This window comes from Sciurus carolinensis, chromosome 12 (genome assembly GCF_902686445.1).
Source record: "Sciurus carolinensis chromosome 12, mSciCar1.2, whole genome shotgun sequence".
In the NCBI taxonomy this organism is placed as follows: Eukaryota; Metazoa; Chordata; class Mammalia; order Rodentia; family Sciuridae; genus Sciurus; species Sciurus carolinensis.
In genome coordinates, this window is record NC_062224.1 from 88,824,717 (window position 1) to 88,845,083 (window position 20,367).

Below are 20,367 nucleotides of genomic sequence, written 5' to 3' on the forward strand. Positions count from 1 at the left end.
TCTTGAGAGAGAGCTGGGACCAGGTGGGACACCTTCCTCTGATGGAGAAACAGTAACCCAGAGCTAGCACAGCATGTTTATTATTTTATTCTTATCAGAGCTTTATAGTTACACATAATACTTGGGTTCATCCCAACTGAATATTATTCACACATACATGGAAACAAAATATATTTTATTAATGAGGATTCACTTTTTGTTTTTTTCTTAGCTTCTAAACCTGTGAATCTCTTTTCCCACTTCTTCCAGGAAAAACAAACCAACAAACAGAAAAGCTTTAAACTTTCTTCCACGTCTGGCCATGGCCCATCTCTGTCCTACTTCCTAAAACACTTCACACTTTCATTTCCACATAGGATGTATTTTATTGGTAGAGTATCATTATCCATGACAGTGAGATTCACTGTGATGTATTTGTACATACACTTAATTTGATCAATTCCATTATCCAGTACATCCTCTTTCCCTCACCTCCTCCTCCTCTCTAATCCTCATCTTCCACTTTACTGATTTTCTTTCTAATTGCATAAGGTACCCCCCTTTTTTTTTATTAGAGCATTATAGTTATACATAATAGTTGGGTTCATTCTGAAAGCCATACATGCATGGAGGCCATGTGTACATAACACACAAATTATACACACACACACACACACACACACACACACACACACATATGTATCAGCAACAAAATATTCAAAATCATAAATCAATTAAGTAAATACTACAGTCAATGAAGCTTTATATATAACCTAAATTTTTAAGCTCTTATTAATGACTATTTTGTGATCTTAAGACCTTGCTAACAACAGTAACTGGGATTAACTTCTACTTGTCAGTCTCTGTTTGCTTCGCAATACTACTTTTCATTTTAAAATAAAATCCATTCTGTGTGCCACTGGCTCTATTCTCACAGGTACAGACACCTTGAACAGTTAATGATTTCCTAGGACTAAAATTAATTTCTTTAATTTGCTTTAAAATTTGAAGTCCAGGACATTTACTGAGCACTAAGATAATTCAGGAAAACATAATTCTCTCTGGGGCAATTAGAAAAGTCACATCATGGACCCAATAGACTCCCCAGAGAGAAAATTGTGTCCTGATAATTCCTAGATGTATTATTATCAATGATTTAATATACAAGCCAGTATTAATTACAGTATTTAACACCATTAATAAGGTTTTCATTATCACAAACTCATCTTTTCCTGGTGATTTTCACTTCACTGTTTACTTAACAAATTAGTACATATTTTATTAATATTATTGAATTTCTCCATAATTTAGAAGCAACAAATCTTTAAAATGGCCTTCGATTTTTTTTTTAGCAATGATGCTCATACTGTGATATTTTTTAATCTTTAAATATGCATTACTCACCTCCAAACTATTCAAACCAGAATATCCTGACAATATCTAACATAAATCTATCATATTATCTTCTACTGACCTTACTGAAAACCAAAAAGAGACAAAACCCAACATGCCTAATTATTTGTACTTCCTCCCATTTGAAAATATATCTCTCTAAAATTTCTTTAACTGTTTCAAAAGTAAACTATTCCTAGAAATGCCTAAATGTCAGAGATAGCAGTTTAAACAATATTGCCATTAATCACTAAAACCAGCTTTTTATCAATAAAGAAAAAAATTCACTATAGCATAGGAAAAGGAGTGACCAAATAAAATGTGTAATTAAACATTTATAAGACCTTGGCATGTGTAGCATTTAATCATCATTAATTATATTACCCAGCATGTTAATTACAACATTCCAATGATGTCACCTAACTGACTAACTCTCCTAGGTTATCATGAGCAAGATAATGACAGACAGACACTCTCATCTCCCTCATTTCCCCATGAGAACCACCAGCTACATGTGATAAAATTGAATATAGGAGAAAAGACCTCTTACTGAAAAAGACACATACTGATAAAGACAGATTGTTAAAAATTTATTCATTTATCCCACAAATATAATGAAGGATTTAACAAACATATAACACAAAGAAAATAAAGACAATAAACATATACCATTATTTATTCTGCATATTTAAGCATTATGCAGAGACATAAACTAGATTGATGTGTTAGTTATTTTAGATTGACTAACATTTACAATGAGATTAAAAGACAAAAAACAAATTCTATTACTATGTATAATGTATCAATAAAAATAGATAAAACAGGAGACCTGATTAAATTCAAATTTTTTAGAAGTAACAAATTATTTTTAGTACAAGTTTGTCCCATGCGATATCTGGAATATAAGTATACTTAGAAAGTATTGCTGGGTGTAATGGCACAGCCTATAATTCCAGCTATCCTGAAGACTGAGAAGGATCTCAAGTTCCAGGTCAGCCTGGGCAACTTGGTGAGACCCAGTCTCAAAATAAAAAGATTTGTGTATGTGGTTCAGTGGTAAAATGCCCCTGGGTCCAGTCACCAGTAGTGAAAAAAAAAAAAAAAATCTTTTTAATTTTTAAAGTATTTTCAAATAGTGTAAAACAAAGTATTCATTGTTTATATACCTGGATTTATCTCTAATACAAAAAGAGAGAGAAAGAATGAATGAATGAACAAACAGGTGGAGAAAATCTCCTAAGAAAGGAATAAGCTAAATGTTTATGGAAAGCAAAAAGCACACTGCAGCTGGAGTGTGGTGAGCAAGGAAGAGTGATAAGAAAGAAGTTAAAGAGATAATTTCTGACAGAACCACACAGAGCTTTGACAGCAAGAGCAAGGAGTTCGGCTTTGCAGCAGGGAAACACTGTTCTGTGTTCTGATGCATCCTTTCCAAAGGCATGGAGAAGGAACTGGGAGGGAGGATAAGCAGAGTAAGATGGAAGCTGGGAAACTAAGCAGAAGGTAATGGGCCTGATCTGAGGAGTTACAGCAAAATGCCAGACAGAAGGAACCAGGATATGATCTTGAGGTCAGGAGATCTGAGTCAAGAGATTTGCCAACACACTGAATATGAGGACTGAAGGACAAAGAAATCAAGAATGACTCAAATATTTTGGCTTAAGCATCTGGATGAAAGGATAGTGATGCCATTTACTGGAAGAAACAAGGCTACAAGAGAAACAGTTTAGACAGACAGTAGGTAAAAACATAAGAAAGGAAATAATGTGATATGGAAAAAGCAATAGGTAGAGAAATCTGGGACCAAGACAACTAATGGCAACCTGTTGTCACCATCATCACCATCATTAATAACATTTAACATGCTAATTACATGCCAAGCAACATACAGGAAAAAAACTCCATATCAACTGTATGAAATAAAAACTATTATTCTTTGTATTTGTTGATAACAAATAAAAATAGACATTAGATGTTAAATAACTTGTCCTCATCACATAACTAAGAAGTGGGAAACCTAAACTGGACCCCAAGCAATCAGACTTCAGAGCTTATGCTCTAAACTACACACTAGATAGAATCCTCCTGTTTGCTTCCAGCTCCTCTGCATGTTCTTCCCCCAAATGCTGATGCTCCACAGGATATCACCCTCAGCTTTCCTTCTCATTTTGCTCAGTCACCCTGGGAAATCTTCATGGTTCCATTTCCCCCATTTAATGGTTCTCAAGATTAGTGTGGGGTTAAACTAGTTCCAGGTATTCACCTCACCCCCAAATGGACACCCTATCATAACCCCACTAGAGACTCCTTCTATTCCCTTGTATTCCTACACTTAATGAGAGTCAGTGAAGAAAACAGAGGAAAATTTATTCTACATAAATGTAAGTGGGAAAAAATAATTACCAAAATTCCTAAATTTGAGAAATACTTGTTTCATGAAGAGTAAGAAAGCTGTGTGAAACATGGCCATAATTGTATGGCAATGTCATAATATTCACATGCTAAAAATAAAAAGGAGAACAAAATATAAAAGTATCCTAAATGTAAAACACCACTGACCTCTAATAAACCAATGCATGAATTCAGTATTGTTCTTTAGTTCACATGGGAAGCTAGGGTCTTATTTAGAAAGATTTTCACCACTGAAGATATGCCTGAAGCTCTATTTGAAGTTATAATCAGAGCTAGCTTGTGAGTCACATGAAAATTATTGGTCTCATTTAAGGACATCTCATTTTGGTCAGAAAGAGAATACCAAGACTATTTACTTGAATCACCAAGTAGATATATAGCTCTAAAGGACTTTGGATTATTCCCAAATGTCAAAGTCACCCTCAAACACAGAATGATTTAATCACTGTGATTATTAAAACTGTATTTCAAGCTTTTAACTCAGTTCCAAATAAAGTTGGAAAGCTAGTTTGATTAATGTCAGCTTCATCTTTACCCACATCACTCTGAAAGAACTGTTCAAATAGAAATTCCAAGACAGCAGACAAGAGAATCCTGTCTTCTCATTCTTTTCAAAATCATCTACATTTCTCAAGGCACTTCCTTTAATAGATGAGAAGCTCTCACCCCTACACATGTAAATGTGAACAATCCATCTAAATTCAAAGATAGCTCAAACATACTTTAAATATTTTGAAACCTTTCTCATGTGACAGCCTCCTTAGTACTCTCATTGCCACACTGTCTTTTCCTAAAATAATGCTAAAGTAACTGAAATTCACATTATATAGCACTATAAAGTTTATCAATATTTGGATGAAGAGGTAGAAATTAACTTTCGATTAGAGCTTAATTATCTATCAACAAACATATGCAAATTACACATTATCATTCATTGATATACAAAATAGTATAGAATAGACATTCTTCTTATAAGCACCCTAGTGTAAGGAACCACCCATAACCATTATTTTTTTCTAAGTAATCTTTTTTTATCTTCCAATTTATGTATTTCCTCTACTATGATATTTCCCCTAGGGTCTCTATCATAAAGCCACTTTTCTAAGTAATATACATTCTAATGAGCCATTAGTGACTAAATTTCCTTGAATACCACCTGAGACCATCACCTTACCACCTTAGATTTAAAGATAAAAGAAATTGTGCTATCGAGGTATGACTGAATCTAAGCTCAAAATAGGGAAGAACAAAATGAACAGATGATGCAGACCTTCTAAATCACATTTTAAAAATATAGACTTCATCCTAAAAGCAATAAGAAGCCAGAGGAATCAGGCAAAGAATATAATAAGATGTATACTTAAGAAAAATAACTCACTGCAATACAGATTATGAACCAGAAATGGCAAAATAAGAGGTGAGGAAATCAGTTACAACACTGCTGCAATAATCCAGGTATCAAGTGATAATAATCTATCAAGTCAGGACAGAGACAATTAGCAGATTATCTATTTACAGGGTAAAATCAAGAGAATATGGAAATTGCCTAAACATGAAAGATGAAATTCCCTTGTTTCTAGGTTAAGCAACTATATAGATGGTCGAAATAATCACAAACAAAAGTTCAACCATGAGCAGAATACAATAAATTTCACTTTGAAGACAAATTTTGAGGTATATATAAAAATATTAAGAGCCACAGTAATGAGGTATTGAGATTGATAGGGAGCATTTGAGGAATTTTATAAAAGTTAAAGAATACCTGACTTGGATTCAGACTGCTCTGGGTCAAATCCCAGCACCACCAGTTACTAGCTCTGTGACCAAGGGCAAGTTAGTCCATGATTTTGAGCCTCAATCTCCTCACTTGTAAGATGTGAAAAATAATGCCTTACAAGGTACTGTTAGAATTAGATGAAACAATGTACTGAAAGGACCAAGCACAGGGTAGGTACTTTGCAAGACCTCAGTAGTAAGTAGGTACTGGTAGTAGCAGCAATTTTACTACCCAGGGTGAAGATATTAAGACTGAGCATGGTAATCAGGTTTTCAACTACTGTGAGGGGCAATGAGATCAGAAGATAACAGCATGAACCTCAAAGCTGCAGTTCCCACCCTTCCCTCCAACCCCTAGACAAATAAGCAGTGGTCTGGAAGAGGCACTGTGGACAGAGAAGGTTGGTGTTCCTGTCTCCTAGCTTTGGGGTATAAACATATGGAAGAGTAAGCCTCCTCTTGAGAGGTTTACAGGGGAAGCAGTGTCATAGGGGGAAAGAGGTGGGTTCTAGTTAAACCACGGTGGTGAGGGAGTTCAATACAGAAGAGAATGGAATGGGTTTTTACATGTTATTATGAAAGAGAAAACTTAAAATATTTACATATTTTAATATTTAAAAGGTATTCCTTGAAAACAAAAGGATGAGATTATTTGAAACCAAAGTATTCATTCAACGGCACTATGTGTACCAATTCTGGGATCCACGGATAGATCTTATACTCTAAAACAAATAGTGAGCAAAATGAAAAGTGATGAGGATTTTTTTTTCCATTCTACGGAAAAAGAAATAGGACAGGGAAGGCATTCCAGGTGGGAAGGATGATTCGATTTTTCACTTGGTGAAAAAAAAAAAAAAAAAAAAAATCAAAGGATGATCCCATTTTCACCAAGTAAAAAAAGAAGGTGATGTTTAAATATATACTTGAAGAAGATGAGTGAGCAAGCTGATAGGAAAATGCCAGAAGGCTTTAAACAAAACACAGTTTGACTGAAATTTCATAAGGGTCATTGACTGCTGTGGTGGAAACGATGGACAGGGAAGGAAGGGCACAAGGGTAGAAGCAAAGAGACCAATTAGGAAGCTACTGCAATGCAGCAGATAGAAATTAAACCTCAACTAGGTGGTAGCAAAAGAGGCGGTAAGAAGTGTGCCAATTCTAAACATATTTTAAAAAGAGAGCTTATGGTATCTGCTAAACTAAATGTGAGGTGAGAGAAACAGGAGGAAGTCAGGCTTAGCTCTGGAGTGTTAGTCTCAGAAACGAGAAGGATGGACTTGCCACCAACTGCGATAGAGAAGACAAGGGCTAGCACAGTTTGGGGGAAAATATTTAGAGTTCAGTTTTACACACACTAGGGTTAAGGTAGGCAAGTTTAATGTCAAGTAGGCAACTGGGTGTAAGTTTGGAAGAGACAAAGGTCCAGGTCAAGTTGACTTTTAGAGTCTCCAGAACAAGCATGAGACTGGAAGAGATCAGCAAGTAAGTGGTACAGATGGACAGAGAGCAAGTCCAAGAACAAGTTCTGGGACACTTCACTGGTAAGAGATTCTGGAGGATGAGGAGACATCAACAAAGGAGGGCCAAAAGACAAGAGGAAAACAAGATCCCTGGAAGCCAGATAAAAGAATGGTTTCAAGAAGAGAGTACAATTCAATAAAGCTGACATTATGATAAGGTCTGAAAACTGGTCTGAGACTAAGAGGCATGAAGTGACAGAATTTTGAAAAGAGCAGTAAATTTAGAGGGCACAGGAGGGAGCATGCTTAACTGGAGTAAACTTGAGAAAGGAGAAATGTGAAAGAGAACTATAGATAACTCTTTCTAGAAATCTGCCATAAAGGGGAGTAGACAAATGGGTTAGGAACTAATGAGAAGAGAAACTTCAAGGACTGTTTGGGAATTTTTCCTCTGTTTTTGCTGTTTAGACTGAAGAAATAAGAGCACAGTAGAAGAAGCTAATCTCAGTGGGAGAAATGGGATCTGGGGCTACTGGGAGGGTTGGCCTTTGTGAGCCATATGTTCAGTTCATTTGATAGCAACCAAGGGAGACTACATGAGTACAGATACTGGAAGGAGGATGTGGAAGTTCTTTTCTGATAGCTTCAGTCGTTTCAGTGAAATAGGAAATATGGGTATCAACTGAAAGTGAGGTTGGGCAAGGACATGCTGGGGCTTAAAAAATAGAAGACCTGAGAGTGAGGAGTGTAGGAAGTGAAAGGACTAAGGACATGATTGCTGAGAAGCATCAGACTTTACTTAAGATTTATGGCCATCAATTTAAACTATAGCCATAATTTTCTTTCTTCAAAACAGCTACTGCTTATTCTCTTGCACCCACATCAATGAAGTATGAACTATTATAAGAATTAACATCTACTTTTTATAAAAACTTCCAAATACAGAAGCTCTCTATTCAACATCGTATGACAAAATACCTATATACAAACAGTTTATCAAAAGAAGCAAGGTAAATGATCCTTATTGCCCAAAGAAAAATCTGGAAGATAAACTTGAGGGAGAGGAAGGTAATACAGATTGTGTGCAAAAATCTTACCCACTTGATAGAGTCCAATGGGTCTACCTTTCCCCTGGCCCACAGTGAACCTAGGTTACTACTCTGATCATGCTACGAGGTACACCTTATCACCTCTCTTCATGCTTACTTCACGGAAATGCAAAATCATAAATGGAAGACAGTTTGCACTGTCATGAAACTTAAAGAAATGATCAATCTGACTTCCCGGTTGAGTTAGAAAACTCTAAAATTCTAATACTTTCTAAGTCATAAAAATAAAAGACTGTTTAGTTTTCTATCTGTAGATCTGTATTGTCTTCCTTCTTTCACAGGTAGCCAAAGTATTAGGATATTTTCAAATTTATCCAAACAAAACAAAACAAAAAAAACCATAACCTAAGCCTCTAATCATTATTATAATCACAATTAATCTTCCCAGAAAGTCATAGAATTGAACTCTGGTAATAATTGTTTTATATTTAACTTAGTGATAAAAAAGTGAAAGTAACAGCCTGCTTCACGCAATAAGCAGAAATCAAAAATACTCAATTTTGTGACTCGTACTGTAAATATTTTAAACTTCCATTGTTTAGTCTTACAGTAAAAATTAAATGTTTTGTTATTTCTTCATCACTATCTATTATACAAATATAAATTTTTAAAAGAAGCTAAATTTATTGTTCCACAGTAGTATAGAGGGAAGGAAGATATTGAGGATGAGAATCTTGCCAAAATATCCTTTTGGTACCCTCTAACTTAATTAGGACTCAAGGTAGGAAGAAGGATGGGGAGGAGAGCCAATAGGAAAACAATTTCCCCTAAGATCAAGAGAATGAAAGTAATGCAAAAACAAAGACACATAAATTTCACATTCTAAAACTTAAAGAGGGATTCATACTATACTAAAAATGAGACCACATATTATGCAACATAGGGTCAGATTATTCATCTAGAAACAAGAAAAAGAAAGGATATACTGAGAATATACATCCCTCATCATAATAACAGGGCGTTGTTATTTGACACTTAGAAAGCTGACTTTCTTAGTTTTCTGTTTGTGTCCAGACTTACATTAGCATTACAAAAGTGAAGGAAGTCACTGGGCTAACCATATGTTGCCACATCACCCCCATTACTCAGGCCAATGGTGTGGAACAAAACAAAAGGAGGTTGTCAACCTGGAGCAGAGGCTGTCCTTTCCCAGTCTTGTAAAATAATGCCACTGAGAGCAGAAACATTTTTCAAAGACTTAATAAGCAATAACTCCCATAAGCTCCTGTCAGGTAATCTCTCTTTCTTTCACTGTCTCACACCATCAGTCTGAAGGCAGAGCAGGGCAGGGGGTTGAGGTGGGGGTACTCTCCCTTCCCCCACTTACCACGAGGCTGCTAGAGCTTGGGATGACACATGCCTGTTTCCAGCAGGGAAAGAGGTCCCCCCACACAGGAGAAGCAGCAGGAGGTACAAAGGAAAGGAACAGTGTGAAAAGAAAAGCAGAACCATGTCTATAATTTTGAAATTTATACTGTGTGGCAGCCTAGTCTAATAAGAAAACAATTATTTTCATTTTTGCTTCCTACTGCCACTTCAACCTCTCCTGGTAGGTGAGAGAGTAAGAGGCAAAAATGAAAGAGCTTTTTTTTTTTTTTCTTTGAAACAGCACTGTTCAAAACGGTGAGTTTCAAAATCATAAAATGAACTACCTAATTTTTAGAGGTGTTCTTTTATTGTCTTCACTAGAAGCCATTTAATACAAAACAACAGAGAGCATATGTGTATAAAACTAGCACCAAGATCATGCTGTTATCTAGTGGATACAGGTTATCATAAACTTGATAACAAAACTGATGACCATTACACAAAATATAGATGGTAAATTTAAGAAAAACAATCTTCTTGATATTAAAACATTGGACTTAACTTTAAGGTAAAGGGTCTCAATTCAATTCAGAGAATTCACGTTGGTATAACAAAGAAATGTTACCTGAAAGTGCAATTAAGTAAAGGTTTAATTTAAACATTTAATTTTAAGGAGTTCCCAGTTAGTTTCAATTATATATTCTTACTAAGCCCTTGCTACATGTGAGAAATGTAAGTATCATATAGGGGCATGCAAGGAAACACAGTCCCTTTCCCTCACAGAGATTATAAACCTAACATAAGAGGTAAGGAAAATGCCCATAAAAAAAGACAAGAAGGTGTCAAAAATACGGGAAGAGATGCAAAGAATAACCATCAAGTATCCAACGGAAAAAACACATTCAGATCAGATAAAGTCTTCCGGGAGAAGTGGCATTTTAGATGGTCCTTGAAAGATACACAGGATTTCAAAAGTTGGAGGGGAAGATGGAAGTTGTAAAATGAGAAACATCAAAGAACCAGAAACGATAGCTTTTTTAGGCAGTGTTTTCTGAACTGTACTTCTGGGAGAAGTCAATAGATGCACTGAAAGAAAAGGATTCCATAGATCAGACTGGAAACCACTACACCCTATATCACTCTCTTTGAAATCTCAATGAACATCTGTACAGGAAGGGTCTAAGGAGACTGACATAAGTGACTGTTTACCCCCAATTTCTCAACCTATTTGACTACAGATCGTATTTGAGAGAGCATCTATCAATTCCTCAAACATTGTCAGAAATACTATCGGAGCAAAAACCAGGGCAAGACCAGGGGAGTACATTGAGACCTAATGCAGAATACCTTCAACACCAAGCTGAAAAATAGTCTTTATGAAGGACAACGATAAAAATGATGTTCTAGCCCCACACATTGATGTTTCTTATTTTAAATGTGTTATTACATACTGAGCTTTATGACAAGCATTAGTAACAAATAGTAAATTTCAATAGTACATACATATTTGTTACTGAAATATTCTTTCCATTTTACAAGAAACAAGGAACTACTTAAAAAAAGAAATAAATTACTACTATTCACAGAGAGAAAAACAATAAAGTTGTAGGCAAGGCAAATCATCACCAAAGCAGAAACGGGTAAAACGGCACTCCCCAGACACAGTCTCACTTCCCACCCCCCCAACCCCCATGCCCACTAGCAATACTTGAAGCCTATAGGTCATTCAAATAAAGGTAACAATAAAACTGCTCTTGGGTGTTCCCATATGTACATGGGAAGAAAGCATTATAATACATTTTTTTAGGCAAATAATTCTGACTAAAACTTAGAAATTCAAAGTTAGCATTTTGGGCTACTTTACTTCCTAAATGAACTGTCAATTCAATACACCATTCTATTCTTCATACATATTTAATGTAGATATGTATACATATGTCCATGTAATTAGAGTAAATTACCTGCGGTTGGAACTGAGGAACAGGTGGCCCTTGCATTCCTTGTGATTGCTCATCCATTGTCTGAAGCAACAGGAATTTCAGAACTCTGAAAAAAATGTACAAAGTTGAAATTTAAATAATGTGATCATTACGAATTCATGTAATCATATGCCTGACACATGCATTCAAATGAGAGATTCATATAATGCTTCAAAAATTAAGGTACCCTGTATTCTTATTTCTGCCATTTGCTAAATCCAAGCTGTTTAGCTCAAATATTCAGTCTCAACAACATCCACTTCTCTGAAGTAGTATGTGTTTAGAAAATATATTTCTTGAAATGAAATTCTTTCCTCTCCAATCTACCTTATAAATCAGTGACACTTCCCTTTACCCCACACATTATGACAATTATCATGCTAAGCTCGCTATAATTATGCTCAATATCTGATATCCCTAATAATGCACCTAATCTTTATATTCTAAAAACATTAGGACTTTCAGTACTTTTATTCTTCTATTAATTTGTACTGCTTACCGTGATTTTTAGGTGTAAACTTACAATACTAGTCCTTATATGACAGTGTTTAGTCTTTTATGCATACTTTGTTTATAATTATAAAATATTCATCCATTAATTCTGTAAACCTATGCTGAAGACCAATATGTGTCAAGTACCTCTTCAAAACAATCAGAATCCAGGAGTTACTTTGTGTGAACTCTCCTCAACAGCAAGTGTTTTTAGGCACTTTTTAAATGCTATTACTAAAAAATAGGGGCCCTCTAAATAGAATTAACTGATAAAGAAAACAAAACACAACTTCACTGCATTTTTTTCAAAGCAATGAAAATATTCTGAATATGGGTTAGTTATATTGCAAATATCTTCTACTATCCTATGACTTGTCTTTTTAAAACCTTGCCAATGGTGTCCTTCAATTAACCAATGAACAGAAATTCATTTTAATGTATTCTTAAGAAATCAGTTTTCTTTAATGATCAATATTTTTGTACTATTTATGAATTATTTCCCTCCTCTACAACCCTTATATTATTTACTAATAAAAGCTTGTGTTTTATCTTTCATATTCAGATCTACGATCCAATTGGAATTAAAATTTTTTATGAGGAAAAGTCAGAATTTGTTTTTCCTTATAGATACCCAAATGACTCAAGTCATATATTGAAAACATTACCCATTGCCACACTACAGTGCTCTGTCATCTGTGTCACACATCAAGTGACTCTGAATACACACACAGAGATGGCCCTCCATAAACAAGTTTGTGTCTGTATTAAACCTGTACAGATGCTTTTTCCTTATTATTCCTTAATAACACTTACATAGCATTTACATTGTATTAGATATCAGTAATCTAGAGATGATTTAAAGTATATAAGAGAATGTATGTCAAACTATGTGCCAATATGTAAGGAACTTTAAATACATACATCCTATTTTATGTAAGAGATATGAGAATCTGAAGATCTGCAGGAAGATTATGTACATCTGTCTCAGTCGTCTCTTTTGTTCCAATGGTCTATACTTATCTCTGCTAATACCCATACTACACTATAAGGGTATACTATCCAAATACAGAGCAATATGAATATTACTACTATTCTATACAATTATAGTATCAATTACTGTAGCTTTATTATGAAGTATTGATATCTGCTTAATCACATATCTGATCTTAATATTACCTTTAGATTCAGACTTATTTCCATAAAAAAATTACTTGGGATTTTGATTGAGGTATACTGACTATAAATCAATTTGGGGAGAAATGAAATCTTAATATCAAATCTTTGAACTCAAAAACTATCTCATTTTAAGTTTAGTTTCTTTCAAAATAATTTTCACTTTCAATATACTCATCTTTCACATCTTTTTCCAGATTACTTCCTAAGTGTTTTATATTTTTAATACTGTTGCATATTGTGAATTGTTCTCAATTTTCTAATTATTGTTAGTGTATAGAAATACAACCAATTTCTGTGCATTGACCCTTTATCTTCCCACTTTCTTCGTTCAAGTGGCTTCTTCAATTGATTCTTGCTTTACTGCAATGGCAAGAACTTCCAGTACAATGAATAGAAAAGTAGACATCCTGTTTATGTCCCTCATCTTAGGGGATAAGAATTCAGTCTCCTACCATTAGGTATAATTTTGGTTTACATTTCACATAGATGTCCTGATTCATCAGGTTGACAATTCCCTTCTATTCTTTGCTGAAAATGTCCATAAAAAGATGTTAGATTTTTGTCAAATGCTTTTTGTGTGTCTGAGATGAATATGATTTTCTACTTCAGTTTGTTACATGTTGAATTACGTTGATTTTTGAATGTTAAACCAGTATTCATTTTTTGAAATTATTTCATTTGCAGGAAAATGAACAGAACATGAAACCATTTCGTTAAGTGAAATAAGCCAAACTCAGAAGGTCACAGGTCTTATGTTTTCTCCCACTTGTGGACACTGGAGAGAAAAAAGAAAAGGTGCCAGAGGTGGGGGGTGATCATATGAAAAGGATAATCAACAGAATAAACGGACAAGGGAGTGGTGAGGGAGAAGGAAGGGTAAGTGCCGTGGAGGGACATAGGCCAAATTATATTGTTATATTTTGTAAATGTACTAACATGCAACAACAAATCCCACCATTATTCACAACTATAATGCAACAGTAAAAACCGCAGAGGAAAAAACAGTATTCACTTTGGGGATGAACTACTTGGGTATGATACATAATCATTTTTATATATGTTTGGAATTGATTTTATATAGTTGTTTTTGGTAAGGATATGAAATGCATCCCCAAAGGCTCATGTGTTGAAGTTCTCATCCCCAATGCAGCAATGTTTAGAAGTGAGGCTTGAGAAGTGATTTAAGTATGAGGGCTGTAACTTAATCAATTGATTAATCTATTAATATGTTCACAATTGAGTGGAATATTGGAAGGCAATGGAAGCCACAGGAGGGGGAGACTAAGTGAAGGAAGCAGGTCACTGAAGTTTGCCCTGGACGGGTAGTATATCCAGTCCCCAGAGTCTACCTCCATCCCAACTCCTCCACCATGTGCTCCCCACCAAAGGCCCAAAGTGAAGAGGCAAAGTGACCAATGACTGAAAACTCTGAAACAGTGAGCCACATGAATCTTCCCTCCTTTAAGTTGATTTTCTAAGATACTTTGTCATAGCAATGAAAAGCTAACACAACAGCATTGCATTCAAGGAAGGAAGCAGTGTGAAGGAGAATCATAGTAGTAAATCAACTTTATTAATGAAATCAAAATTAAAATCAGCATTTCACTTATGATATTCACAGATAGTTTCAAAAAACACTCACAGTCTTGGTGAAAGACTTCCATGATATATGACTCTCTCTTAGAAACTCGTAGTAAATATACTAAATGATACAAGCAGACCTGCAATTTTTTTTTTTTCTTTTTAATTTGGTGGTGGTACCAGGAATCGAACTTAGGGGCACTTGACCACTGAGTCACATCCCCAGCCCTATTTTGTATATTTAGGGACAGGGTCTCACTGAGTTGCTCACTTTTGCTGAGGCTGGCTTTGAACTCACAATCCTCCTGCCTCAGCCTCCTGAGCCACTGGTATTATAGGTGTGCACCACCTCACCTGGCCAGACCGGCAGTTTTTAAAAATATTTTATTTAACTTATTTAATCATGAAATGTTTTGTGTAACATTTTAAAATATCCCACAACTTGACTGATACCAGGAACACAAAAATTCTGTGCTGCATCTGTGTGGTTTTAACATACCTACTAATATATGACAATAGGTACACGAAAATTATAAGAAGTTAAAGAAACACAGAACATTAAGAAACCTAAAGTGACATAATCTAACTATCTGCATAACTGAGAAATCATTTCTATAGCATCCCAGATATGAGATCAAAGAGCCTCTACTTAGAAAATAAAAATCTGTGTAAAATTCTCATGTTGAATGTAAACTTATTAAATATAATAACAAAATTTTCTTTGTGTAATACCTAAAATGGTTCCATGTGTATTGTATTCTTAATGCTATTTAATCCTGCATAAATGAAGAATGCATTTTTTTTATTGTAAACAAATGGGATACATGTTGTTCTGTACATGGCGTAAAGGCATACCATTTGTGTAATCATAAATTTACATAGGGTAATGTTAAGAATGCATTTTAATACTAAAAATATATTAAATATATATTTAGTTTTCTAAGTTATAAAATCTATGTTTCAGGGACCTGTGTCTATAGGTATATCTGCAATGACTGGCATATATAGGTGGCTAAATGGATATTTAATGAGTGCATGCATGCCTGTCACAAAAACATAAAATAATTCTTGCTACAAAAAAAGTATAAAGTCAATGATGAGAAAAACCATCAAATTAAAAAAAAAAAAAGTTAGAATTCACCAAATCTACAAAAAAAAAAAAAAAAAAGGCTGCCCAGAGAAGATGCTGCCTGCAACTGAGTTTTAAATAATGAACAGGAAAAATTAATGTCTGCATAAGCCAAAGAAGACAGGGATTCTAGAAAGAACACATCAAAGTATCCAAAAGCATTGGACAATATCATATAGGTAATTTCAAATTAAAGTTGGTGGCTGGTGGAAAATAAAAGTATGACAGTAAAAACAGACAGGTGTCAATTCATGAAAAAAATTTTATGGTGTTTATCCAGTTGGTAGCAGGGAGCTAATGCTAGGTTTAAGAAGCTAAGAGAGAAAGAGAGAAAGAAAAGCTGACTTTATGAAAGATAATCTTTCTAACAGTAAGATGGAGGAAGAGGGGACAAAACTGAAAGCAAGAAAAGATAAGCAAGTTACAGCAACAGTCCTGATGAACCAGTAAGGGCCAACACCAAGGTCCTTTGAGTTATTCTCCACAGCTTTCAACACAACTCACTAGCCCACTTGCCAAAATGTACTATGATTCACATCTGGCTGGCCTTCCCCCTATATTATAGCTACTCTTTTAAGTACCGTTTTCTATCTGAAGCTCATACATGCTTCTGAGACTTGAATCTTTTTTTCTTTCTTTCTTTCTTTGTTTTTTCAATCTACACCCTCATCTCAAACCATCCCATGCAATTTCAGGTCTTTTTAACACTATTCATATATAATTACTCTGAAATGTACATTTCAACCATAAGTATCTGCCTTAGGCTTGCAGCTACAAATGCCTGCATTCAACTGCCAACCCAGCATTTCTACCCGAATAGAGGATTCAATCTTTCATGTCCCTTCAAAACCTAATTCTTTCTTCTCTCTTTACATGTATCACTACTCAGTTGGTTCAAACCCACAATGCTCAAACTTTTGGGATGCTGGAGTTCTTTACGTCAGAATCCTAAAACCCTTTGTTAATATGAATTGTATAGATCTATACCACTTATATTAGGAATTAGAACAAATTTTAAAGACATACTCATTTGTTTGCAAATAAAAATAAACCCCTTATATATTTACATATATAGCATCTTAGGAAAATAGCTACATTTAAAAAAAAATAGAAGCATTGGTTTACATTTTGCAAGGTTCTTCTATGTCTATCCTGAGAGAAGCAGCTTCTGCACTGAATCTGCTGATATGCTGCTTGAGTTATAGTTTGTAAAAAGTCTGCCTGTGTACAAATGTATAGTTGGAAAAGAAGTATTTTAGTAGCCATTCATGTCACTGTGGATACTCTGACACTATAGCAAACTTGGCAGATGGTAGATCACTAATGGGTAACTGCAATGTGGACTTCTGAATCATATCAGTGAAATTTCTTACTCTTATAACCCAGTGGTCTACTCTGACCCTTGAATAGATCTTCTACTCATGTATGACTTGTAGCATCATGCATTGGTCACCTAGAAATATTTAGTTTACTAAGTTTCTGAGCTTTTTTAAATTTTGACCATTTCTTTATAACATATAACAATTTGCATCTGTTAATATTACACTAATCTCCTCATAAAAGTCTTTAAATACCAAGTCAATGTCACACAGTGATGAATACTAGTTTTCCAAACTTCTAATTTTCATTTTAAAAGTTCAGATCTTGTCATTGGCACAATAATATCAGTGGTTCTTCTTTAAAACTGTTTTATAAAACCTCTCTGAATAACCACAATTTGTCAGTCATTTTCTCAAGTAAAAAAGGTATCCATGAAAGCAGTAGCTTGCTCTTCAATAAGCTTGCTCTTCAATATAGGTTACAAATGCTTTTCCTTGACATGACTCATTTGCTGCAATAGTAGTTTAAACACACTTCCCATTTCATCACATTTGTACTTCATTAAAATACAAACTCCAAGGTTGGTGTTTGTTAATAATAATATGCTTTTATCACTTCATGCAGGACTTCTGGGGGGCAGAGGGTGTTGAAGACCCAGCACAGGACCTCATGCATGCCAGGCAAATGCTCTACCACTGAGTTACACTCCCAACTTCCTTCAAGGGAATTTTTAAATGAAACTTCCATTTTATATTACCAGTATCCAACAGGTAAAAAACACAAAGAATAATGCAGTTTGGTGCCACCACATTGATTCAAGCTAACATACCAGTAGCTTTGCAAATAATGTCTTAGTATTATTACAAAAATCATTTTGATGCTGAAGACCACATGAAATGGACTCAAGGACCCCTACCCCCAGAAGCCTGTATACTACACTTCAAGAAGAGTTGGTCTCCACAAAAGTCAAAAATGTATCCTTTAGTCTTCCACTTTCCTTAACCCCCTGCTCCCCATATTTCATCTGTGTCATTTGTACTATATGTCTTGATTCATCTGTTTCCCCACTACCACTAATATTACCTTAAAATGAATTATCACTGTGTCTCCACTTGAAACTGCTAAAATAATCTACTAACTGGTCTCTCATTCTCCATAGTAATATTTTAACAAATCAAATCATGACACTTCCACTGCTTTTTTATTTGAATAAAATCCAAACTCCTTGCCAAATACTGCAGGACCCTATAAATAATCTACTGCCTGCCTTTTCCATATTAGCTCAATCCCTCTCACCGACTACTCTCTAAGGCACTCAACTCCCTTCTGTTCTTGCAACCTGCTCAATACTTTCTAATGTCAGGGCCTATGTATGTGCTATCCTCTAAATCCAGAATCCTGAATGGCTGGCTCCAAATCAAACTTACCTTAACCACCCTCTCTTAAGTAAATACTACTTAATACTTAATACTACTCTCTCCCTCACCCCCTTTATCTTTCATGTCACCTGTTTTTGTTTCTATGCCACAATTTTAACAATTCATAATTGTCCTTTTTGTTTGTTCCTTATGTATCTTCTCTGCAATAACATAAGTAACAAAAGGACAAAAACTGTCATTTCGTTGCCTGCTGTGAACCTCAGCCAGTACCTGGCACAGAATGAGCACTTAATAAACATTTGTTAAATGAATGAAAAATGAATGGAAATGAGGAATATCAGAGAGATTTTAGAGTTGCTTTTGGTAAGGCTTTGGGACTTGTGATGGATTAAGTACAGTTGGTAATAGAAAAGTTAAAAACGATTCTAAAATTTTAGCTTGGGGGAAATAGCACATGCTTGTATCACAATCCAAAGTAGGTAATAGAAGGGAAATAAAAACAGAATGGGTGTCAGGAAGGACAAAGTACAAGTGGAAAGCAATACAGAAAAACTTAATTGTGAATTATAAGACCATATACAACAACTTTTATAAAAACCAAAGTTTGCCAAGTAGAATCTTTGGAGAAATAGAGTCCCATACACTGTTTTATATTCCGGAACCATTACTTATTAGCAAAAACTTTTTGATATGATTGTAAATAGTTCTTAAATACATTATAATTCCCCTAAATACTCAAACATTTTCACATATAACCATAAACTCAGTACATATTAAAGTAAAACAACTTTCTCCTATTCTTGTGGACACCAACATGTCCAACAAACTTAGAAATCTGAATTGTGAATAGACACGAAAACTCAATAACAAAACCATTTAATTTTAAGAACTCAGGTCAGTCAGTGAACTATTTTTTAATTATTCATGTGGAAATAGGAAAATTAAGCAAAACATTGTATCAATTAATAATAGTGTTCAATGACATTGTACTTGGCAACCATCTAAATCTAAACACTGAAAAAATACCTTTCCTAGTTTCCATATTTAACTTAGCAAATTCTGAAAATAACACCCTGAGATAATTAGAAAATAAAACCAAGCTACGTGTATATTTTTTTGAGAATATAATTTCAGTGGAAAGAGTACAACCAATGCATTCACCTTTGCCAAAATCTTAATCAAAATGAGTTTTACTCTACATGTATAGACATCAGTGAACTTCATCTTTAAAAATTTACTAGAAATTGATTTGAAATAACCAGTATGTTTTAAAGCACTAACCTGATTCCTAACCAATTACAAAGTAATTGGTAATTCTATAGTCCTAATTACAGAATGAAAAAGAAAAAAGATTACATTTTGCAAAGGTATCTGTAAGAAAAATCATTAAGTGAATATTACTTGTGGTAATGATTTTCATCAAAATAAATCACCTATATTATAATGAACCTTTATAAAGAAAAAAGTTTTAATTATAATAAAGAACATTTAGCTAAAGAACAATGTTTCCTTCATTCTACAACAAGAAATTCTTTAACACCAAAGAGGGATACAAAGACTAGTCAATCTGAATTGTTAAGATTAAATTTCTAACTGAATTTAAAACTTAAATTCAATTTCATCAACAAAGGGCACCCATAGATTCTTTTCATTAAATAGGACTATAATGTTTTGTTTTCAAATGTATAGTTTGAAAATTCCATTGTATTTTTCAGTTTTTTGATGCAGTAGAAATCTTAGATATGAAACTGTGCATATAAATCTGAAGAGAAATTTCAAAAAGTTTCAGAATAAGTTTTTATATTTGCTTTCTCAGAATTTGGATGATTTTTTTCCTCAGTCTTCAAAGTTATTCATAAAATGGTCATTATTAAA

The 20,367-nt window shown here is 34.4% G+C and overlaps 1 protein-coding gene across 4 annotated transcripts in view; it reads right to left on the reverse strand.

Annotated features, from left to right (window-relative positions):
* Nek7 (NIMA related kinase 7) overlaps positions 1-20,367 on the reverse strand; it is a 141,516-nt gene that overhangs the window by 70,026 nt on the left and 51,123 nt on the right. For all 4 annotated transcript variants that reach the window (XM_047520724.1, XM_047520720.1, XM_047520719.1 and 1 more), the window contains one exon: positions 11,398-11,482. In XM_047520724.1, the coding sequence (XP_047376680.1) occupies positions 11,398-11,454 (57 nt within the window). In that variant the 5' untranslated portion in view covers positions 11,455-11,482. The remainder of the gene's footprint in view (positions 1-11,397; positions 11,483-20,367) is intronic.